At 37.4% G+C, this 24,677-nt stretch overlaps 1 protein-coding gene across 3 annotated transcripts; it reads right to left on the bottom strand.

Moving 5' to 3' along the window:
* Positions 1 to 853: 853 nt before the first annotated feature.
* On the bottom strand, positions 854 to 24,565 carry LOC127876865 (xaa-Pro aminopeptidase 3-like). 3 transcript variants are annotated; one of them, XM_052422360.1, is made up of 7 exons: positions 24,448 to 24,565; positions 17,990 to 18,733; positions 17,217 to 17,304; positions 14,609 to 14,743; positions 13,194 to 13,387; positions 10,191 to 10,311; positions 854 to 5,533 (listed from the first exon to the last, which is right to left on the bottom strand). In XM_052422360.1, the coding sequence occupies exons 2-7, from the start codon at positions 18,710 to 18,712 to the stop codon at positions 5,370 to 5,372; spliced, it is 1,425 nt and encodes a 474-aa protein (XP_052278320.1). In that variant the 5' UTR covers positions 18,713 to 18,733; positions 24,448 to 24,565; the 3' UTR covers positions 854 to 5,369. The 3 variants fall into 3 exon arrangements, with proteins under 3 accessions (XP_052278320.1, XP_052278319.1, XP_052278321.1); XM_052422359.1 differs by having other exon boundaries at positions 17,990 to 18,720; positions 24,448 to 24,563; XM_052422361.1 differs by lacking the exon at positions 854 to 5,533 and having other exon boundaries at positions 13,131 to 13,387; positions 17,990 to 18,720; positions 24,448 to 24,563.
* Between the last annotated feature and the right edge of the window lie 112 nt (positions 24,566 to 24,677).

The raw sequence follows: 24,677 nt of genomic DNA, 5'->3' as shown, positions 1-24,677 counted from the left end.
CCCAGATAAGGGGGGTTAAATGCATGTGCGTTAAGTGTCGTCCCAGATAAGGGGGGTTAAATGCATGTGCGTTAAGTGTCGTCCCAGATAAGGGGGGTTAAATGCATGTGCGTTAAGTGTCGTCCCAGATAAGGGGGGTTAAATGCATGTGCGTTAAGTGTCGTCCCAGATAAGGGGGGTTAAATGCATGTGCGTTAAGTGTCGTCCCAGATAAGCCTGTGCAGTGCAATTGGGGAGGACACTGCGCTATTATGGATTTTTTGTTTAAAAGAAGACTCTTTGCAAAAAAATCCAGTCTGAACTGCACAGGGTAATCTGTGATACATTCAACCCCTTTATCCCAGACTATGGCACATTTATTCAGAGCTAGTCTGAAGGGTGCTGTAGATAGTATGTAGGAATGATGTCATACAACAAGCCCCTTTGACCTTGACCTCCTACTGGTTGACCTCAAAATCCTGCCAACCTTACCTCATAAGTAACCAGTATGCAAATAATTATGCTCGTTCATCAAAGACATCCTTGGATATTGAGCAAAAACTAATATATGTTCCAAAGCCCTTTATCTTTGACCATAATATCAGTATGCTAAAATTTTTTACTGCAAGGAGAGTTTGAAATAGGATTCATTTTGTTGGTCTGTTTGTGGATCTGTCCATAAGTTGGAACAAAAAAGTTAATGTTTTTGTTGAACAATACGTCCATATTTCTCAACTAAGAAAATTGAAACGACTATAAGATCAATACGTTTTATGTTACTGCATGGAAAACTTGAAGTTTGAAATTACAGAGTGCCATAGCCTTGATCCTGTTAGGATGACATTAAATGTTGATAAGAAATGCCAACTCAAACTTTATATCAATAGTTTATTATTAAAGCAGATATGTTAAATGTATTATTCACCATATAATTTTATTTCGTTAATTAGAACGAATACGGTAGTTAACTGAGATAGTACATCCGCTACGCATGCGCATCAGTGTGCTTCCGCTATTCGCAAAGTAAACTGCTATCAAACGTGGTTTGATAAAATCGTGTAATTTGTCGACGTAATTTGTAATAATTCGTTGTGTTTTTTGAAAATAATAATTTATAAGACATTTATTGATATTATTGGAAGGTGACGACGTAGTTGCGCCGCGGAAACCCCAAAATTAGTTTGCACGTGGTGCAAAAATTGGTTGTTGCCAATATGGCCGACGATACCATGAATGGCATTTCTCGTGGAGAACCGCGCGGAGAACCGGAGAGAAAAGTTTCTAAGGGGAAAGCTCCGGCTAAGAAAACATCGACTGTGTTGGACACACCGTCTAACACAACGTCTAACACAAACAATGATCTAAATAATAACATTATTATGGAGTGTTTGAAAAACATTCAGCAGTCCCAAACGACTCTCATAAATAGAATAGAGGCTACTGAAAATTGCAGTTACGAGTACGACAGTGGTGATTATTTTGACAACGAAGAAATTGACAATTTTGACGAGGCGGGCCGTCTCGTAAATGAAGTTTAGAGTCGGAAGAAAGTGAAAAGTCCAGTAAATTCGCCAGTTTGGCAAAGAAATTTAAACCAACTGATGTCTGTGGTAACGACATTGACGAATATTTGGCAAATAACGTCACTGATTTATTCAGAAAAGGAATGCACGAGGAACTGTATGAAAAAACAGTAAAGGATGAGAATTGCCCACGTCCAGGCAATTGTGATGGCTTGATGGTTGCCAAAATGAATAGGGCCTAAACTAGTGTGGGATGTCATGTCTCTACAGACTAGGAGCAATGACAAGAAAATGCAACAAATTGCAACATCTTTAGTGAAGGCAGGCATATTTTTGACAAAAACTAAGACCATGTTAGTGGCCAATGAACAGGAAAGTCGGAAACAGAAAGGGTAAAACAAATTTTTGACAGTTGCAATGATGTGTTGGCTCTCATGGGGCATGCAAACTACCAGGTGAATATGATGAGGCGAGATATGTTGCACCCAGAACTTAAACGAGAGTATTCTCATTTGTGTACACACTCCCTTCCAGTTACAAAGGAGCTTTTTGGTGATGACATTTTTAAAACAGCTAGAGAGATCGAGGACTCGGCTAAGATCGGTTTTAAAATGTCTGGACAGTATGGACGAGGCAATTACATGTACAGGGGTAGACCTGGATTACGAGGCCGGAATAGAGGCTACAGGCAAATGAGAGGATTTGGACAGAGTCCTTTGGCTTACGCCTACCCTTCACAAGGGCCATTAAAGTATGGACAGGATCCAAAAAACCTGCCTCGGAGAGGAGGGGTCAAATACAGAACTTAAAAGAAGTGAAAAAAAAATAGCTGGTCGATTAGCCAATTTTGTTTTAGAATGGCAAAACATAACATCAGATAAAAAAGTATTGGATATAATAGAAAATTGTCATATTGAATTTGTAGACAATCTCAAACCATGTCGACCTTATTTGCAAAATAGGAAATTTAATGATCAGGAATCTTTGATGATTGATGCAGAAATACAAAAACTCCAGAGTAATAAGGCTTGTTTTTCCCCAATATTTCTCAGATTCTCATCCATAGACATACATCATGCATATTATTCAATTTTAATGGCTGATCAGTTATATTTGAGGTTTCAATGGAGAAACAACACATCAATTTCGTGGTTGTCCGAATGGAATTTCACACGGACCTCTGTGTTTTGCAAAAATTATGAAACCAGTGTATGCCACTCTACGTAATGCAGGAAATCTGGGTTTATAGGTAATAGTTTGCTTGCAGGGAAAACAAAACAGCAATGCTTAGATAACATAAAAGATACTGTCGAATTAATGACAAAGCTAGGTTTTATGATAAACCACCAGAAATCTGTAATGATACCTTAAAAAATTATAACCTTTTTGGGTCATGTTATTGATTCGGAGAGAATGATTGTGTATTTGCCAGAGGACAAAAAAGATTTTATAAAAGCAGAATGTACAAAATTGTTAAAACTGAGTTCAACATTAATTTGAGAGGTTGCTAAAGTGATTGGTTCATGGTTTCCTCTTTTTCTGGCACTGAATATGGGAAGTTGCATTATCGTAACCTTGAGAGAGAAAAAAATAAGTCACTAAAAAGAAGTAAAGGCGACTATGACGCTAATATGCATATAATTCTTGCATGAAACTAGATCTCAAATGGTGGGAAACGCATATTATGTCTGAATGCAGAAAGATAGATAAAGGTAACCCTGACGTTGTTATTCAGACTGATTCTAGCACTCAAGGTTGGGGATATAGTTTTCATAATCAAACAGGTGGTGGTCGATGGTCAAGAGAGGAATTGAATTCTCATATTAATGTTTTGGAACTAAGGGCCATCCGTTTTTCTCTCAAGACGCTGAAAAACAGTATTCAACATTTGCATGTTAAAATACTGTCCGATTCATCAACTGCAGTGTGTTACGTAACAAATATTGGTGGATGCAAGTCCTTTGCATGCGATATTGTTGCAAAAGATATATGGAATTTTTGTATCCTTCACGGAATATGGTTATCCATAGCACATATACCAGGGAAATCGAATAAAGCTGATAGGCCGTCACGAGAATTTAATTATAATGGGAATTGAGTAATCAAGTTTTTCAGAACATTTGCACAGTGTGGGGTAAACCTACAATACATTTGATTGCATCAAGATTAAATCACAAGTTGGACAAGTATTGTTCATTTAAGCCTGATCCCAATGCACAATATGTTGATGCGTTTTCTTTTGATTGGGGTGAATTTTCAAAATGTTACATTTTTCCCCCTTTCAGTCTGATCAGTCGCTGCATTGGAAAGATCCAGAGGGACAACGCACGGGCAGTCATAATTGTGCCATTGTAACCGACAGAGACGTGGTTCCCAGGACTATTGAGCATTCTTGTGGACCAACCACGCATTCTGCCGAAAGCAGAAACTGTTATAACAATGCCACACACAGGTCTAGAACATCCACTGTGGAGAAAGATGGCTATGGTTGCCTGTCTTGTATCGGGAATTCATTCAGAAACCGAGGACTTTCACCAAAAGCTACCAGCTTCTTGGCGTCAATCAACCAAAAACGAATACAAATAATACATATCAAAATGGTTATCTTTCTGTAAGAAATGGCAAATCAGTGAAATTTCTCCTTCTTTAAACAATGTCATAGAGTATCTGACAGACTTATATGAAAAGGGACACAGTTACAGTTCAATCAATGTGGCTAGGAGCTGTTAATCCTCCTTGGGAATCTCGTTTGAGTCACATACAGCTGGTTCTCACCCATTGGTGGTCAGGTTTCTGAAGGGTGTTTTCAATATAAGACCACCAAAATCAAGAATTCATCTATTTGGGATGTAAATGTTGTTTTGTCATATTTGCGTACATTGAGTCCAGTTAAGAACATATCATTAAAGGACTTGATTTGAAAATTGTAATGTTAATGGCTCTTACCAATGCAGCACGTGTTGATACTGTACATAAGTTACTAGTTACAAATGTTCAGAAGATGAAGTCCGAGTTCATTGTTCAAATTGGAGGTCTCCTTAAGCAAAGCAGACCTGGTTGTACATATTCAAGCTTATCTTTTAAAGCTTTCCTGCCAGATAGGCGTTTGTGTATATAGTTTGCCTTAAAAGAATACCTAGCAAGAACTAGACATATTCGAGACAACAATAATGCAAAATTACTGATAAGTTATGTAAAACCCCATCAGGCAGTTACATGGGACACTGTCGCCAGATGGATAAAAACTGTGATGATAAGATCAGGGATGGATGTAAAGGTTTATGGACCTCACAGTGTTCGTTCTGCGGCCACATCCAAAGCAAATATGAAGTGTGTTCCAATTCAAGAAATTTTACAAACTGCAGGATGGTCAAATGCAGAGACCTTTGCTAAGTTTTACAAGAAGTCTATTCAGACCAAAGATGGCTTTGCAATGACTGTTCTTGGGTCATAACAGGTAATGTTCTCATATCTTTCTTGGAGCTTTGAAGTCTCAGTTAACTACCGTATTTGTTCTAATTAACAAAATAAAAATTTTAATTAAACGAGACTTACCGTAAAGTTGAAGTTTAATTGTAATTTTATGAGTTAAATAGAAGGAGGGAGTTAACTGCCACCCTCCCACCCAGCTTTAACTTCACGGTAAATATGTGGAATATTTGATTCAATGCAGTTTATATACTCTGTGTTCAAGAAAGATTTGAGAACTCTTTGAATACTGATGCGCATGTGTAGCGGATGTACTATCTCAGTTAACTCCCTCCTTCTACTATTTATCTCATAAAATTACAATTAAACTTCAACTTCACGGTAAGTCTCTTTTAATTAAAAATTTTAAAGCTATTTATATATCACAATGTCAACACACTACGAAGATGCCATCAACGTTTCTATGTGATCGGGATGCTTGGGGCAGTCTCTGGTCAGTACGACAGGCCCTCCGTCTGTGATGAGAACATTGTCCTCAATGCGTATGCCTATACCTCGAAACTGCGCAGGAACCACTGTATTACTGCTCTTCACATACAGACCTGAATGAAAAGATTGCAATACTCAGCATGACACCAACTGCTAGTGACTTCGGTGAAAAGGGGTCATGTACTATCAAACAAAAACGTTTTAAATTTATAGTGAAAACAAAGACATCCAAAACAATTTTCCCTCTACTGCTTTTTAGTAGAACATTGTCAACTTTTAGTTTGCCACTACTCTAAAGGCAAAATTTTTCATTCAGTCTTGATGAAACTTTATCTGGATAATATCTAGGCCAAGTTTGAATGTTGGTCATGTGTGCTTAGAAAAACATTGTAACCACTTTTGAGAACACATTTGTGACTCAATCTTGGTCAGAATGTTTATCTTGACATTTATCAGAGGCTACAAACTAGATTACCTGTAAAATCTTAGGAAAACCCTGTAACCATACAAGATGCAATACTTATCAATTATATAATTATCTTCATGACATTTGGTAACAAGAGCACCGCCGTGGGTGCAGACCGCTCATCTATTTTTTCTTTTTAATGGTGTAGGGACATTTCTCAATTGCAATCACAAAGGATGGAGGGGTGGAGTGGAGAGGGGTGTGGTCTTCCAAAAATGCAAAAAAAATGACCAAAAAAAATTGGGGGGGGGGGGGTTTGGGTGGGATGGTTGGACGGTATTTCAAAACTGAAATAATAAAAATAAATATATGTGTTTTTTAACCATGTTTGAAAAAAACAAGAGATGTGTTTGTCAGAAACACAATGCCCCCTATTTCGCCACTTTGAAATTTTAATTTTTTTACCTTTGACCTTGAAGGATGACATTACCCTTGAACTTCCACCAGTCAAAATGTGCAGCTTCATGCGAACGCCGCTTTGATTTTTTTTTTTTTTTTTTACCTTGAAGGATGATCTTGACCTTGAACTTCCACCACTCAAAATGTGCAGCTTCATGATAATGCCGCTTTGATTTTTTTATATTTTGTTTGACCTTAAAGGATGACTTTGACCTAGAAGGATGACCTTGACCTTGAACCTACACCACTCAATATGTGCAGCTTCATGATAACGCCGCTTTGAATTTCTTTTTTGACCTTTGACCTTGAAGGATGACCTTGACCTTGAAGAATGACCTTGAACTTCCACTGCTCAAAATGTGCAGCTTCATGATAATGCTGCTTTGAAATTTTTTATTTGTTTTTTGACCTTTGACCTTGAAAGATGACCTTGAACTTGAAGGATGACCTTGAACTTCCACCACTCACAATGTGCAGCTTCATGAGATACACATGCATGCCAAATATCAAGTTGCTATCTTCAATATTAAAAAAGTTATGGCCAATGTAAAAGTTTTCAGACAGACAGACGCCATATATTTGACCTTGAAGGATGACCTTCACCTTTCACCACTCAAAATGTTCAGCTCCATGAGATACACATGCATGCCAAATATCAAGTTGCTATCTTCAATATTGAAAAAGTTATGGCCAATGTTGAAAGTTTTCGGACGGACAGACACCATAAATTTGACATTTGACCTTGAAGGATGACCTTGACCTTTCACCACTCAAAATGTGCAGCTCCATGAGATACACATGCATGCCAAATATCAAGTTGCTATCTTAAAAAGTGAAAAAGTTATGGCCAATGTTAAAGTTTTTTTTGGACTGACAGACAGACTGACTGACATACTGACAGACAGTTCAACTGCTATATGCCACCCTACCGGGGGCATAAAAATTATTTTTTTGGGGTGGGGGAGGAGGTATAGTGTGAGGTTGTGGTGGTCATTTATTAGATGATCTTTTATTTAAAAAAAATAATGGGGGGGATTCGGGGGGGCGTGGGGGATGGTTTGGACAGAGTCAATTGTGGTATGTCAGGTAAGAGATGTTTTGTCAAAGTATCAAACGAATCTAATCATAAATAAAGAAGTTATGGCAATTTTAGCTAAATTTAATAATTTGACCTTGAGAGTCAAGGTCATTCAATGGTCAAGGTAAAATTCAACTTGCCAGGTACAGTACCCTCATGATAGCATGAAAGTATTTAAAGTTTAAAAGCAATAGCCTTGATACTTAAGAAGTAAAGTGAATCTAAACACAAAATGTAACCATATATTCAAAGTTACTAAGTCAAAAAAGGGCCATAATTCGGTAAAAATGACAACCAGAGTTATGCAACATGTCCTTTACTGTCCCCTTATGATAGTTTGCGAGTGTTCCAAGTATGAAAGGAAAATCTATGATACTTTAGGGGTAAAGTGGACCAAAACACAAAACTTAACCAAATTTTCAAGTATAAAGGGCCCATAATTCCGTCAAAATGCCAGTCAGAGTTACATAACTTTTCCTGCACAGTCCCCTTACGATAGTTAGTAAGTGTTGCAAGTATGAAAGCAATGGCTTTGATACTTTAGGAAAAAAGTGGCCCTAAACACAAAACTTAACCAAATTTTCAATTTTCTAAGGATAAAAAGGGCACATAATTCTGTCAAAATGCCAGTCAGAGCTACATAACTTTGCCTGCACAGTCCCCTTACGATAGTTAGTAAGTGTTGCAAGTATGAAAGCAATGGCTTTGATACTTTAGGAAAAAAGTGGACCTAAACACAAAACTTAACCAAATTTTCAATTTTCTAAGTATAAAAAGGGCCATAATTCTGTCAAACTGCCAGTCAGAGTTACATAACTTTGCCTGCACAGTCCCCTTATGATAGTTAGTAAGTGTTGCAAGTATGAAAGCAATAGCTTTGATACTAAAGGAATTAAATGGACCTTAACAAAAAACTTAACCAAAAAAAAGGAATAAAATGGACCTAAACACAAAACTGAACCAAAATTTTCAATTTTCCAAGTATAAAAAGGGCACATAATTCTGTCAAAATGCAAGCCAGAATTATCTAACTTTGCCTGCCCAGTCCCCTCATGATAGTTAGTAAGTTTGAATGCAATAGCATTGATACTTTATGAGAAAAGTGTACCTAAACGCAAAACTTAACCGGACGCCGACGCCAAGGTGATGACAATAGCTCATAATTTATTTTTTTTTAAATAGATGAGCTAAAAATGTTTATCTTGACAATTTATAGGCAGAGTTAGTCTGCGTCATCTGCGTTTAAATATTTTAGTCGCCTGTTCAAGTTTCGAGGAGACTTTTTATGCCCCCAGTAGGGTGGCATATAGCAGTTGAACTGTCCGTCAGTATGTGTGTATGTCAGTCTGTCCGTCCGTCTGAAAAAAAAACTTTAACGTTGGCCATAACTTTTGCATTATTGAAGATAGAAACTTGATATTTGGCATGCATGTGTATCTCATGAAGCTGCAAAAAAAAGGTAAAAAAAAATAAAAATAAAATTTATTTCAAAGCGACGCAATAGTGCATTGTGTTTCTGACGAACACATCTCTTGTTAACACATGTCCTAAGCTTAAGTAACATGTGCGACAACTCTTTCTTATATTGAATATAGGATTGACACACTCAAAGCAATGTTATTTATATATGATAGGTCAGTTAACCTGCGTGTATCATTTGTGCGGCCATGAAACACCCTTACAATGCCTATATGTGCCATAACTTTGCCATTTATCTGGGGATTTTAAAATAAATTGGCACTAACATAAACCCTTATTAGATGATGTGTTGCGTGTAACATCCGTCTCCCTACCTCAGCGGCAAGGTCACATTTAGAGGTCAAATATGGCCACATAACTTCTTGAAGTTCTCTGCCATAAATTGTCCATATATTGATGGATTTTGAAATTACTTTGCACAATTGCAATCCATCATAAGACAAGTGACACATATTATCTTTAAACGTATCTCCCTCCCTTAAAGGTCTAGGTCACACTTAGAAGTTCAGAGATCAAAGTGGACCTTAAAAGATAATGTTTGGTCTATTAATGTGTCATCATCATGCTGTTTTGAGATAATTTGCAACAATTTACAATCGTGAAGATATGACCTTTCATGTGTGACAACTGTTCCTACCTCAAAGGGCAAGGTCACACTTTTGACAATTTGATTTACATAAGTGGAGTTTTAAAACAGATGTGGAATATGGGGCATCCATGCTCTATGGACACATTTCTTGTTCATTAATGCCAATCCTATTGTTCTCTTGATAATGTTGTACCATCTATCAGGTAAACTCTTCAACAAGGAATGACTTTGCTTCAAATTTGGGAGCATACATGTTTTACGTACATCTTGTTTTAAAATCAAATGAGTGTATTGTACGTTTGATGTTATATTCAACTCTTCCCTGAACTCATGTGAGCGCTTCAAGGCCATCATGGCCCCATTGTAGGAAATATAATACTAAATTAACAGTCAAAATACTCCTGTAGAACTATTAGACATGTATTACCTGAATTGTGTAACGTATTTAAAATGATAATGACAATTATCACCTGAATTAGCAGTTAACAGAATAAGACATTTATTACCTAAATTATCTAGGTAAAAACATTCATCACCTGAATTTTGTGGCTAAAATGATGAGACAAATATCATCTGAATTTTGTTGTTAAAATAGTTACATTTATCGAATGAATTTTGTGGCTTAAATGATAGACATAAATCACATTAATTCTGTACTTAAAATGATTAGACATAGATTACCAGATGGACAAGGACTGGCTTTCTAATTTACCGGAATACAAACATTAAATGGGTGAAACTTAGCGGCACTGGACTCACCTGGTTCAATAGTGACAACCATCCCAGGCTGCAACTTTATCCTTTTGCTGATAGAGGCTGTGTCATGGACATCCATTCCTAGGTAGTGACCAACGTCATGAGGACACAACTCTCGTAAAAGCTAAACAAGTAAGCCCAAGAAAGACAATTAGAAAGACTACTTTTGAGCATCAGCTGACTTAGAAACTTGTGATACCTGTTTCACTTTTTTTTACGCAACACAATATTTTTTATTTTACAATATCACAAATAAGAACAATACAATGTACCTTAAGAAAATTGTTTTTATTGGTATAAAGAATCAAACCTTTTTACAGTTAATTTTGCTTTAAGACAAGGACTGGTGCAGTGTTGCACAGATTCTGTCACATCAAATATAACCTTAAATGCACAATACAGTCATGGATTGATGTTAAAACAAGATGTATGTAAAACATGTAATACCCCAAATTTGAAGCAAAGTCATTCCTTGACCATAGATCTCATGATTAGAAAATCATAAGGGATCATACTTCCTCAAGACTTACAAGCATAATAGATTAAATTATCCTATGAATTCTCTAGATATTATGAAGAAACCACAAGTGAATTAAAATCCACATTCTACCAAATCGAACAAATTTTCTTTTTATTTTATGCTTTTTTACCGTTTATTTACATTGTAAAAGAGTTTAACTGGAGAATTTTGCTAGTATAATGACGTCATTTTGAGTTTTAAAATGTATTGAGGCACGCCACGGGAGAAACTTCGAGAAAGGGTAACTTTTCAGCGAAAGGGAAACAGCTGTTAATTATTTTCTTGAAAAAGTGGCATACAAGAAACAGAAAATTTGTTCATGTCAGTGTAAGATGGTTTGTTATTTCACTTGTGATCATAGAAAAATAGTATATTTTTTATGATCACAAGTGAAATAACAAACGATCTTACACTGACATGAACAAATATCCTCTATTTCTTCATGCAAGCTCACATGACCTTCAACTTTGACCTGGTGACCTCAAAATGCAGCTTCATTTCCTCCAAACGAGCAATCAAATTAATTTGCATGTTTGTAGGTTAAAGCATTCTCTAAACATTGTGCTAAAAACAAAAGGTTTACAGACAGAAGATCTAAAAACTGACAAACCTGCCAACAGACAAATGCAAATATATCTCCGTTTCTTCTATAGGTGGATTAACTAGAGCTTTGTCACAGACGTGACATATACCCCCACATGCCAGATTGACACAGACTATTTTGCATGCTGTCTTCACAAAACAAGAGAAGCTAACTTATGGCCATTTTTGACCTTTGAACTCAAAGTGTGACTTTGACCATGGAGATATCGACATAATTCTTTCGTGCGACACACCGTCCAATGATGGTGATTAAATTATTTTAAAATCTCACAATGAACGGCATAGTTATGGCCCAGACAAGCTCATTTATGGCCTTTTTTGACCTTTAAACTCAAAGTGTGACCTTGACCTCGGAGATATCAACTTAATTCTTTTGCGCGACACACCGTCAAATGATGGTGAACAAATGTGCCAAATGATTTTAAAATCTCACAATGAACGACATAGTTATGGCCCAGACAAGCTCATTTATGGCCATTTTTGACCTTTGAACTCAAAGTGTGACCTTGACCTTTGAGATATCAACGTAATGTTTTCGCGCGACACACCGTCCAATGATGGTGACCAAATGTACCAAATGATTTTAAAATCTCACAATGAACGGTAGTTATTGCCCGGACATGCTCATTTATGGCCATTTTTGACCTTTGAACTCAAAGTGTGACCTTGACCTTTGAGATATTGGTGTAATTCTTTCCAAGACACACCATCCAATGATGGTGACCAAATGTGCCAAATTATTTTAAAATCTCACAATAAATGACAAAGTTATGGCCCGGACAAGCTCATTTATGGCCATTTTTGACCTTTGAACTCAAAGTGTGACCTTGACTTTTGAGATATCGACGTCATTCTTTTGCGCGACACACCGTCTAATAGTGGTGAACAAATGTGCCAAATGATTTTAAAATCTCATGATGAAAAACATACCGGTAGTTGTGGCCCGGACAAGCTTGCGGGACAGACCGACATACAGACCGACCAAACGACAGACAGACCGACAAAGTGACTCCCCCCATATATTGGTAATGGGGGTATAAAAATAATAAAGTGAACAATAACCCCGGTCAGCTGGAATTTTGATAAACATGCACCGGTATATGACATCATATCTTATTATCGGGCATAAAATCCTTCCAACTTATTTAGAAGTAATGAAATTGGTTATGGATGGAGAAATAAACAAACAATTCTTGTCCTTTGTAATGAAACTAGGATCTCTGAAATATGAGCATGGGTGTTTATTTTACTTACCATATGGTCATGAGAAATAATAATTTGAAGTTATAGTGAAAAAAACTTCCATTAAAAAATTTCAAATTTCCACACAATTGCATATGCAACCTTTGATGTTAAATTGTGCCTTTTATCTTTTACAGGCAATCTAGCAAAAAAAAATTATATTGGAAATCTTTCAAAGCATTTATAACAATCATTTGTGACCTCAAAAACTGGAATCGAGACCTTGACCTGCGTGAAGAAAGGGAGTAAACGTAATTAAGAATGTGCACCTTTGTTGATTTTTAAGGAAATTTGTTGCATTTTAATAATAATGTGTGACAAGGTCAAAGTAAGGTCAAACCGAAGATGGCAACCTAACAGTAACATTACATAGACTATTTATAATTGTACATAATTTATAAAGTATAATTTAACTAATCCTTTCCTATAAAATAACGTGTGAAGGTTGTACCAAATGCACTGGCACTAATAGTATTATTAAATAATAAAAATAAGTTAAGGATTATATTATTCATTTGAAAGGGATGTTCCCTCAGATGTGCTTTCCAGACAATCACAACATACCAACACATACATACACACGTTGAATCGCACTTTTTCCAGGCATTTCAACATCGTACTTCTAGTCAGGAGTGATGTACCTTGGTGAGCATGTGTTCGTCTTTCGACACCTCAGAGGGTATGACGTTCATGAGGAGGAGTCTGGGGGTAAGCAGGTCAAACATGTGCTTGTACAGGTCCGCCAGGCTGTACTGAGGCGTGCACAGTCCCAGTAACGCTTCCTGGACCTCCAGCACACACTCGTACAACAGTCGCTGGGCCTTCGTGAACTTTCCTGCGCAAAAAACAACAGCATAAAGCAGGATTGCAAATCAGTGATTTTTAACTTAATACGGAGACTGGTTCTAAAAAAACTGGTCATCATCCATGTAACCAAAGTGTCTGCCCAGGCTAATCTTAGACAACACTTTCTGTCTAAACTGGATTTTTGCTAAGCAGAGACATCTTTAAACGAAAAAATACCATAAAAGCAGAAAGAGACGTTCCTGAGTAACCAGTGCCAACTGTACAGGCTTATCTGGGACGACTTTTTACTCACATGCATTAAAACAAGTTTTACCAGAACGAGGCTTAATTAAAGAGTCTTGTCAAAAAGAACCAAGGAGCTAGTTGACGAGTGAACACCACTTAATTGAAGGGCCGAGTTGGCCAAACATGTGTATATGGTGAAGTGTTTAATAAAATCGCCATGTTGTGTAGTCCAGTCAACTTACTTAAAATCATTCGATAAATGCAAAGGTAGAGCTCTCTATTTTTTGTGTGACTGGTCATGCTTTTAAACCTTTAAACTGTGGTCTTTTCATTATATTTAAATTAACTTGGAATATTAGCCAATCATCGCTTGTGGATATCACATGTTAAGCAATTAAAACATACATGTTTTGTTTGTAATTTAAAAGGTAGCAAAAGTTGTTTGTGATTATGAATTAATCAAAATCTTATCCTTTAACATTATTTTTTCAGGAATGGAAACTGTTTGTGTCAAATCCCTGATCCGTCTCTTATTTCATTGGTCTAAGGCTCTCAGTCATTGGGAAACAGCCTTCTCACTTACAGGATCCTCAAAGCCCATAGCTGCCATTGAAATCTTATTTGAGCTAAAACGCATTTAAATAAATATTATGTCCATCTACTAAAATGCTAACTTCTTACTATGGTCTCCATAATTATTTACGATCAAGAATGAAACAAGAGCTGTGTTTGTGAAACACAATGCCCCCTACTGCAGTTTGAAGCCATATATTTGACCTTGAAGGATGAACTTGACCTTTCACCACTCAAAATGTGCAGCTCCATGAGATACACACACATGCATGCCAAATATCAAGTAATATTCAAGTTGCTATCCTCAATATTGCAAAAGTTATGACCTAGGTTAAAGTTTTGGACAGACACACACATACAATGACAGGCAGACAGACCAAAAACAATATACCCCCGATCATTCGATCCAGGGGCATAAAAAGACTACGAAAGATTAGAACCATAAACCAACCTGAGACTGGCCAAGTACGGGTGATGTCCGAGGTATAGCCGTGGTATTCACAGCCTGCATCCATGAGCACCAACTCTCCATCATTGATCAGGCAGTTGTTCCTCGTGTAGTGAATCACATTGGCTCTGTCACCACCTGCAATATTATAAACAGCTAGGTACAGTAATACTGTAATAGTTGCCTTTCACTCAGGGACCATGTTTATGAAGGTGGCATGCAGCCATATAATAATTAATTACAGCCAAGTTCGGAGGCTGCACTAAATGCTACGAAATACTAGGTTAAGCATTTAATTGTTAATGCAACTTGTGAAGTTACATGGCACAGAATTTTTTTCTATTTGTTCACAAGAATACTCTTCACTTCTTTATTCAATGATGTATTAACTATCTTTATTCAATGATGTATTAACTATCTTTATTCAATGATGTATTAACTATTGAAAGAATACTATTGTTACAGACAATTTAATTATAGATTTGACATTGTCACAACATTTTGTCCCTAGCGCAAAGATTTAATACTTTTATTTTAGTATTACATTCTAAATAGGCCCAAAAAGTCGCTCACTTGAGATTCAAAGGAACTGACCTGTTTTGTGCAGCCCAAGATGTCATTAGAACAAAATGTTCTTACCGACTTTCATGACTAGTGAACACCCTGGCAGCCACCTTTTTCAACAGACCAGAACCATTTTAATACACATCCAAGATATCATTTAAACAAATATACTGACAAAGTTTCATGAAGATCAATAAGTCCATATAAGGAAAAATGCCCCGCCCACTGGTGGCCATGTTTTTCAAGCAACTGGAACCATTTTCGAACTTGTCCAAAATATCATTGGGACAAATCTTCTGACAAAGTTTCATGATGAACGTACAATAAATACGGCTTCTAGAGTGTTAACAAGGTTTAACTATAGCTATATAAGGAAAAATGCCACGCCCCCTTGGCGGCCATGTTTTTCCACCAACCGGAACCATTTTCGAACTCATCCAAGATATCATTGGGACAAATCATCTGACCAAGTTTCATGATGATCGGACAATAAATGTGGCCTCTATAGAGTGTTAACAAGGTTTTACAAAAGCATGATTTATAGCCAAATTAGGAAAAATGCCCCGCCCCCTGGTGGCCATGTTTTTAAAGCAACTGAAACCATTTTCCAACTCATCCAAGATATCATTAGGACAAATCTTCTGACCAAGTTTCATGAAGATCAGAAAATAAATGTGGCCCCTAGAGTGTTAACAAGGTTTTACTATAGCCATATAAAGACAAATGCCCCGCCCCCTGGTGGCCATGTTTTTCAACCAACAGGCATCATTTTTTAACTTTTCCGAGATATTATTGGGATGAATCTTCTCAGTTTCATGAAGATCAGACAATAAATGTGGACTCCAGAGTGTAAACAAGATTTTACTATAGCCATACATAGCCATATAAGGAAAAATGCCCGCCCCTTGGCAGCCATGTCTTTCAAGCAAATGAAACCATTTTCAAACTCATCCAAGATATCATTGAGACCAATCTTCTGACCAAATTTCATGAAGATTGGACAATAAATGTGGACTCTATAGAGTGTTCACAAGGTTTTACTATAGACATATATAGCCATATAAGGAAAAATGCCCCGCCCCTTGGCAGCCATATTTTTCAAGTAAACGTAACCATTTTCGAACTCATCCAAGATATCAAACAGACCAATCTTCTGACCATTTCATGAAGATTGGACAATAAATGTTGCCTCTAGAGTGTTAACAAGGTTTTACTAAAGCCATATAAGGAAAACTTCCCCGCCCCCTGGGGGCCATGTTTTTCACAGATCTGGACCATTTTCGAACTTGTCCAAGATATGAAACCAATGTTTTGACCAAGTTTCATGATGATTGGCCAAAAATTGTGACTTCTAGAGTGTTCACAAGGTTTCTCTATAGCCATATAAGGAATACTGCCCCCCCCCCCCCCCCCGGGTGGCCATGTTTTTCAACGGACTTGAACCATTTTTGAACTCAACCAACATATCATTTAGACAAACATTTTGACAAAGTTACATGAAGATCGGGCATCAAATGTGACTTCTACAGTGTTCACAAGGTTTTTCTTTTTTTTTTACCTATTTACCTAGTTTTTGACCCAGCATGACCCAGTTTCGGACTCAGTCGAGGTATCAATGGGACAAATGTTCTGACCAAATTTCATGAAGATCAGACAATAAATGTGGCCTCTAGAGTGTTCACAAGGCAAAATGTTGACGACGCACTATGGACGACGCACAAAAGGCAATCACATAAGCTCACCATGACCACGTTGTGCTCAGGTGAGCTAAAAAAATAGTGAAGAATCATAACACAAAATTTATTGTTATGTATACATTTAACTCTTTCAGTGCTGGAACCGAATTTTGAAGGCTTTTGAAAACAGTTTGGATCCAGATGAGATTCCACAGAACGTGGCGTCTCATCAGGATCCAAACTGTTTGCTATTCTGATAGTATTGTTTGGGAAAAAAATCGAAGAAAATGCTAATTTTAGAAATTCAGCAGACGACATTTTAGCAGACGACAAATGTCTAGCATGCAAAGGGTAAAGAATTCATAATATACCAGCAACAACTGGCGGATAAGCAAGAAATTCAGCACCCCGAATCCTGCACTCATAATCCATCTTTGCATACAAGAAAGATTCATTGACCTGAAAGGAAAATATTCACAACAAGTTAATAAGTAAGTAAACTAATTCTAAATTAAGCCCTCAACATAAATACATAAAACGTTTTATGATAATTTTAAGTAACAACTTGATATTGAGGCTTAACAAAAGGTACACCGTCATGTTCATGACCCAAAACCAGTAACTTCCTGACACGATTAGCTGAAACCTATTTATTCAAGATCAGTTGCTTCGAAAATCCTCAGGCTTATTAAAATGCTTTCAAGTGTGTTACCTGGGTAGAACCAGTACGTGATGTTTTTGGGGGAGATCTTAACAATGCTCCCACATTGGGGATTGAACTTGCAACCTCCCTATTGCTAGGCAAACAGGTTATCCACCACGCTGCCACAAAATTACATGATTGAAGGACATGTGAAAGTGAACACATTTACTAAACTTAAGTTATTTTAGATGTACATGTAGTTGCTAAGATTGTGTGCTTCTCTGAAAGACAAGCTCCAGGTTCAGAAGCAAGATATAATCATGCTTTACGATGAATTTTTTACAATTCAAGGGACATCACTCCACAATTTCTGGATCATATGGCTGATTATTGGACTTGACCGATGTCTTATGCAAGATAAGATTATTATGGTACGTTATGTTTATTTTAGTTTTCAATTTTGTTTACATTCTCTTAAATAGAATTGATGAAAGCACTTACATTTGGTTTTGAAGCCCGCATCACCTCTATAAATGCTTTTGACGCCATCTGAGTAGTTTGAGTCATTAACTTAATCTCCGCTGTAGACTTGATTAGCCTCATTTGTTCAATTAATGGCAGCGGATTCTGCACGAACTTTGTTTTATTATTCTGTTTGAGAAATTCATCTACAATTGAATGAGCATTGTGTTGACTTTTTATTGGCTTATTCGTATTATACCAGACAGCATACTCTTTGTGGTTCTTACAGTAGTTATACAGGAATTTTTCCAATTCATCAGAGTTGTATGATTCAGACACACCAGTCAAATGCAGAGCTTTAATGTCCCCTGATCTTGGTCCATCCCAAAGCTCACGATCTGCATCATGTTTCGGGACAAAAAGTACCGCTTGAAAGTCACAGTCTGAGATCAGTATCACTAGCATGCTATCTGGTTCCTGAAATCCCGACATGTACAAAAAGTCAGTATTTTGTCTGAAAGTGTAGGGGATATCGTTCGTCATTATCACTTTCGTTGCAGAAGGTATCAGTACAATGCTATGCTTGATGGACTGTTGCGTTTTTGCCTCCTGCACCATTGTGGCCAGTCTCAAACGTCGCTGTTGGTATTCAGCTCGAGTGATTCCAGGTGTCACCTCATCCATTCCCATTAAGTGGGGATGGGTTTCATGTACAGGCTGTCCAAAATGCCGATTCTGTTGCTGCTGATAACATGTTCTCATTAGTAGCTCTAAAACAAGGATCTACAATAATTATTGTTTGTTTTCCGGGCATCATCAGAATAATAATATTATTGTGTTATTTGTGGATACTTTAGGAAAGGTATTTAATTGTAATGTTTATTTATGGACAGATACTAATTTATATTGGAGATTGACTGAAAATTAGAAAATATTGCTAGTGCATTTTACTTCACTCATATGTCGTTCTTAATCATTTTTGGTCTTTATTAGAATTCAACCTAATGTCTTTATTAAGTGCATGTAATTACGCCACTAACTGCTTTGACAAAGAACTATAGCTTTAACAAGTAAGCGCTTTTTATTGACCTTTGCCCTCAAGCATGATAGTGACCTTTTACAAGACCAAGATTGTGGTCAATTGCTTGACCCAGTCAATTCACATGATAATATGTGTGCAAAGAAGATCACTTTTCCAGATCTGTACACACCCTGTGTATTTAAAGCATAACTTTGACCTTGAAGGTACCCATGATTTTATCCAGGGTAAAACATATCTTCACAGAATAATAGATTAATTGTCTATGGCAACTTATTTTGAAAATCCTTTCATGTAATAGGAAGTAACAGAGCTGACATTTATTTTGACAATATACAGTTCTGTAGTTTGACCCTCTGGTATAACCTTGACCTTGAAGGCTGGATTGTGGTCATTGTAGATGACACATTATCTACATCTACATCTACATGGTACTGCTATACAATCGTTGAACGATTATCAGAAGCAGGCGCATTGTCAGAAAATAGCTGTTAAAGATATGTTAAGTGCAATTTACTAGGTACAGATAAAAAGATAAAAGAAGCTACAAGACTAAGATAAAAAGTTAAAAACACAATAGATTAGAACTGGTGGAAAGGATGCAGCTGCCCAGTAAAGATGTCTAAACTGGGACTAGCTTGTAAGGACACAGGCAGGCCATTCCACAGACGAATAGTACGTGGGAAAAATGAATTCGAGTGATACTGTGTCCTTGAGTACAGTACCAGGTAGTTCAGGTTTCTGGTGGGTGTCAGGTGGTGATGGTCAACCCACACAAGATTATTTTGGATTTTGTATAATAATGTGACATTACTGATGTTACGATGCTGTTCTAGGGTTTGCCATTTGAGATCATTTAGCATTTGGGTAACACTACTGGTATAGTTGTAGTCATTACAAACATACCTGGCAGCTGATCTTTGGACTTGTTCAATTTTGTAAATGAGATATTTTTGCCAAGGATGCCAAACAGTTGAACAGTATTCTAACTGGGGCCTAACATACGTTTTGTAGGCAGTCTCTTTAACCTTTTTATTTGAAGTTTTGATATTTCTTTTAATGAATCTGAGTGAATTACTGGCCTTTGATGTTATGTTGTTTATGTGATTGGTCCAAGACAGGTCTTTACTTATGGTGACTCTTAGGTATTTTGCAGTCTCTGTGGCTTTTAGTTCTTTACCATGGAGTTTGTAGGGAAAAAGGAAAGGATGTTTTTTGCGGCTGATTCTAAGGATTTCACATTTGTTGGGGTTGAATTCCATTGACCAATCGGATTCCCAGTTTTCAAGATTTAAGAGATCTTTTTGGAGGGTTTGTGCATCTTGGGTAGATTTAACTGTTAAATAAACAATGGTATCATCTGCGAAAAGCCTAACCTTGCTCTTAACACTGTCAGGGAGGTCATTAATGTATGAGAGAAACAGGCAAGGTCCGAGGACCGAGCCTTGGGGGATGCCAGATAGGACTGGAAGGTTGTCAGAGTTATGGCCCTCGACGGCAACCTGCTGGGTGCGACCGTATAGGAGTGACCTTATCCAACAAATGGTCTCGGGGTGTATCCCTAGTCTATGAAGTTTCATGAGGAGTTTGTGATGGTCGACTTTGTCAAAGGCTTTGCTGAAGTCCATGACTATAATATCAGTTTGTTGACCTTGTTCTAGGTTGTCATAGACTTCCTGAGAAAAACTAATGAGCTGGGTTTCACAGCTATGTTTTGATCTGAACCCTTGTTGAAATTGACTTAAAATATTATGTTCGTCATAAAAAGACATGATATTGGAGACAAGTATATGCTCCATAAGCTTAGAGGCAATACAGGTTAGTGAGATGGGTCTATAGTTACTGGGGTTGCATTTAGGGCCTTTCTTGAACACTGGAGCAATGACTGCGTGCTTCCAGTCATTCGGGACAATACCTGATTTCAAAGAAATTTGGTAGATATGGGTAAGGACAGTGGCTATTTCATGGTGAAGTTCCTTTAGTAACCTTGGGGAGATCTGGTCGGGTCCTGAGGCTTTGCTGGGGTTTAAACCTTTAAGGAGTTTCCGTACTCCATCCTCGGTGATAGTGACATTTTGCATCTTTGGGTGGTTTTGTGGGGTGAGTATCTGTTTACAGGACTGAGAGAGACTCAGTGGCTGTGGGCGAGAGAAGACTGATTCAAATTGTTTGTTTAATATGTTTGCCTTGGTTGTTGGGTCGGTAAAGGTTTGACCATCACTTTTGAGGGGGGCTACTCCACAATTTTCTGTTTTGTTTGACTTGACGAAAGAATAAAATTTCTTATTCGCCCCTGGTTGTGAGTCATTTGAGAATATGACCTAGTCTAAATACAACCAGTAAGAGTTTCTAACTTGCTTTTGGATCTGACCTCTGAGCTTCTTAAATTTCTGTAACAGGTCAGGTGAGTGAGTGGTTGACTTCTTAAGTTTGGAGTAAAGTCGATTGCGTTTCCTAATTTGGCGTATGATGGAGGGGTTTATCCAGGGCAGATCACGACGTGCCTTAGTTTGTTTTGATGGGATATGGATGGAGCTTAGACGTGTGAGTTCACTCTTAAAAGACGACCAAGCAGAATTTGGGTCAGAATAGTTACACGCTAGAAAGGATTTTGCATATTTATTAAAGTCATTTTTGAGGCTTGACCAATCAGCTTTCCTATAGCTTTTAACTTCTCTAACAGTTTGTAGGGGACGGCCTCTATTAACCTTCATCTCATGAAATACAATGTCGTGATCTGATGAACCTAGAGGGGGCAATGTAGTGGTGCTGTGGACTTGACCAGGAACATTTGTAAAGAAAAGATCTAAGGTGTTGTTACCTCTGGTGGGGGAAGTGACCATTTGTTGGAGATTTAGGTCTAATAGGTTTTCCAGTAGGGAGATATAGATATCTCTATGCCTGCAGCCTTCTATGATGGATTCGGTTGACCAATTTATACTGGGCATGTTGAACTCACCCAAGATCCAGATTGAGCTATTTCTGGGAATCTTTCTTACTGTTGACCATAAATCATCGTTCTCATGAGGTTTATAGAAGGAAGAGATATATATGTCTCTGATACCTTTAAGGGAGATCTTTGCCCAGATCGCATTACTCTTTGAGTTTAGGTCGGGTTGTTCCTGACTGGTGATGGAACGGGAGATAGCTAGCAGGGTCCCTCCTCCTTTGCTATTTAGCCTGTCATCCCTGTAAACATTATAATTAAGATGATCCGGAAATATTTCCGAAGAATTTATTTCAGGTTTGAGCCATGTTTCTGTAAGACACAAGATGTCTGGCTTGGTCTGTGAGATTACCTGTTGCAGATCTGGGATTTTATTATTAACCGAGCGGCAATTTATATTTAGGATGGTGAGGCGTTCCAATGATTTAAGTTTTGGGGGCCTAGGGGGTTTAACCTTTTTTTTCTTAGCATTGGGTGTTGATGTGGCGACTGGCCTTGTTCTAGGGCTTGGATGACTAGTGTCAAGTATATGACCACTAGTTTTTGAGCTTTCTTCTGTGCTTAGGGAATGCAGTGGAGAATATATGGTATTTTCACTCAGACTATTTAGGGATTCAGATAGGGGTAGCGAGAAATTTGAGTTGCCACATTTAGTACAGTGCCAAATAAACCGAGAGTCAGACAGGCAGAAGTAAGTTGAATCTCCTATCCCTTGACAATGAGCATGATACCAGACGTTACATTGGTCACAGGCAATACCTTGTTGTTTCCAAGTAACTTCTGTGTCACAAATTCCACAAGGATATCTCGAGGTATTTTCGTTTTCTTTTACCTGGGGGCCTGGATTCACTTCTATGTCAGATGTCTGGGTCAGCAATAGGCAGTGAAGGAATATTAATGATGCTGACTTACCTGGGGGAGCTAATTTTGGTACTGATTTTACCTTAATACTGCTCCAAACAGCGCTATTTCTGAGACCTCCTGCTGATAAGTGGGGAGAAATACATAAAGTATGGGGGTTAACACTAGCATAAGCATGCCTAGGGATTAGACATTGGTATCCTGAGAGAATTACATAGAGAACCAGTAGTGTGATATTCAGTTTCATTTTTGACCGGAAGTGGGAAACGTAAACAAAATATGACGACGTCCTGAACGGGCACCTGTTACCAGTGAAAGTCCGAAAATCCTCTGATTTACAGTCTTTTGGCAGGGAGTGGATCGTGCAAGTCTGTTATAAGTGTTAGTATACCACTTTAGACACCTGCAGGAAACAGAAATACTGTGAGAGAATGGTCACGAATCGTGAAGAAAATTAATTTTGTGACGGAGAGATGGAAATCCGTGCTACTATTTTCGACGCATGCGCATAGATCATACTGGTATGTAATTTTGATATATTATTGAAAAATAAATGCATAGGGAAAAAAAACTAAATGCATGGCAAAAAGGACAGGATAATTCATTACTGCAAAGAGAAAGTAATTAAATGCCCAATTTTTTACCAAAAAGGTATGAAATGTGACATTGGAGCTCCTTGACCTTAAAGGCACATCACAGAGCTTTAATTTGACAAACTTACAGGTGAGACATCTTCAACTATAGATTAATATGATTAATATGTGTTACATTGTAAAATCATTGTAAACAAGAAGTAAGAAATTAATATAAGCAATCATTTTAAGCTTAAATGCTGTGCGTTGACCTCAAAGTATGCAAGTAACCTAGCACAATAAGATCGTCATTAAGACCTTGTATTTTTGTGATCCTTTAATTCATACAAAAGTTTGCAAGTGGGATATATTTTATTCAATTGATGACCATTGGCCAAAAGACAGACTGACATACTGATTTAAATAATAATGCCACTCACTATGTAATGATATGATAAGGACGCAAGCTATCGATTAAGGGGCAAAAACTTAAAAATATTGTTTTAAAGTCTGTCGAACATTTATTCGGGTTGACAAACAGACTAGAAATATTACTTGATTATCGACCGACTGTGAGTTAATGGCTGGACTGATTTTTTTTAAGTTAACTTTTTTTGAAAGGTTGTCCAATTGCCCATAGGAGGATCAAGGGATGCTTTGGATTAAAGCTGTTTTTGACATTTTTGCGGCTCGCAAAGACAGGTCTATGATAAATTCTAGTTAATGACCTTGTTATGACTCCAATATCAGAGGGTTGGGAATTTTTTTTCATGGCTCTTTGTCATTTTTTTTCTCATTAAACATGATTTTATATATTTATTTGAATTTATTGGGCTCCTTAAAAACAAATAAAAAAAATACTATCCTGGGTTCGTTACTTCCACCTGTGGTAGCGGTTACCTAAATAGCGATGACATTTGAAAAGGGCTAATGCTCGGAACCAGTCAAGTCTTTGAGTGACTGAGCGTGAGAAATCTCTTACCGTAAATTGCACCGGTTTACTCTGCAACCGGTTTGACCTTGGTATATAATATCGAAAAGCGTAGTATTTAAGTTAATTTGGCCGCTGTGAACATACCTTTGGTACATCCTGGTAAACGATCAAACAAGTTGGAGCAAAATTTATGCACTTTTCTAAGAGGTTTAAGAACTAACATTCTCGTAAACAAACATGCGGTTGTTGTTGTTGTTGTAGTTTCTGGCGAGGTATAAAACCCGGAACTATCCGGAAATCTTTATGGTAAAACCCGGATCCGATATAAATGGTTATAACTTCATTATTATTCGTCCGATATTAATTATAATGGT

The sequence above is a fragment of the Dreissena polymorpha genome, chromosome 4, assembly GCF_020536995.1.
Source record: "Dreissena polymorpha isolate Duluth1 chromosome 4, UMN_Dpol_1.0, whole genome shotgun sequence".
NCBI classification, from domain to species: domain Eukaryota; kingdom Metazoa; phylum Mollusca; class Bivalvia; order Myida; family Dreissenidae; genus Dreissena; species Dreissena polymorpha.
Note: the sequence above shows the minus strand (reverse complement) of the source record. Positions and strands in the feature narration are given on the sequence as shown.

Excerpts from the sequence above, each read along its gene's own strand:
- LOC127876865 (XM_052422359.1), bottom strand. The coding sequence starts at position 24,526 with ATGTTAGTTCTTAAACCTCTTAGAAAAGTGCATAAATTTTGCTCCAAC. Across the intron at positions 10,312-13,193 it reads ACGAACACATGCTCACCAAG|CTTTTACGAGAGTTGTGTCC; the intron begins GTACATCACTCC and ends TTACTTGTTTAG. Across the intron at positions 5,534-10,190 it reads GGTTGTCACTATTGAACCAG|GTCTGTATGTGAAGAGCAGT; the intron begins GTGAGTCCAGTG and ends CTTTTCATTCAG.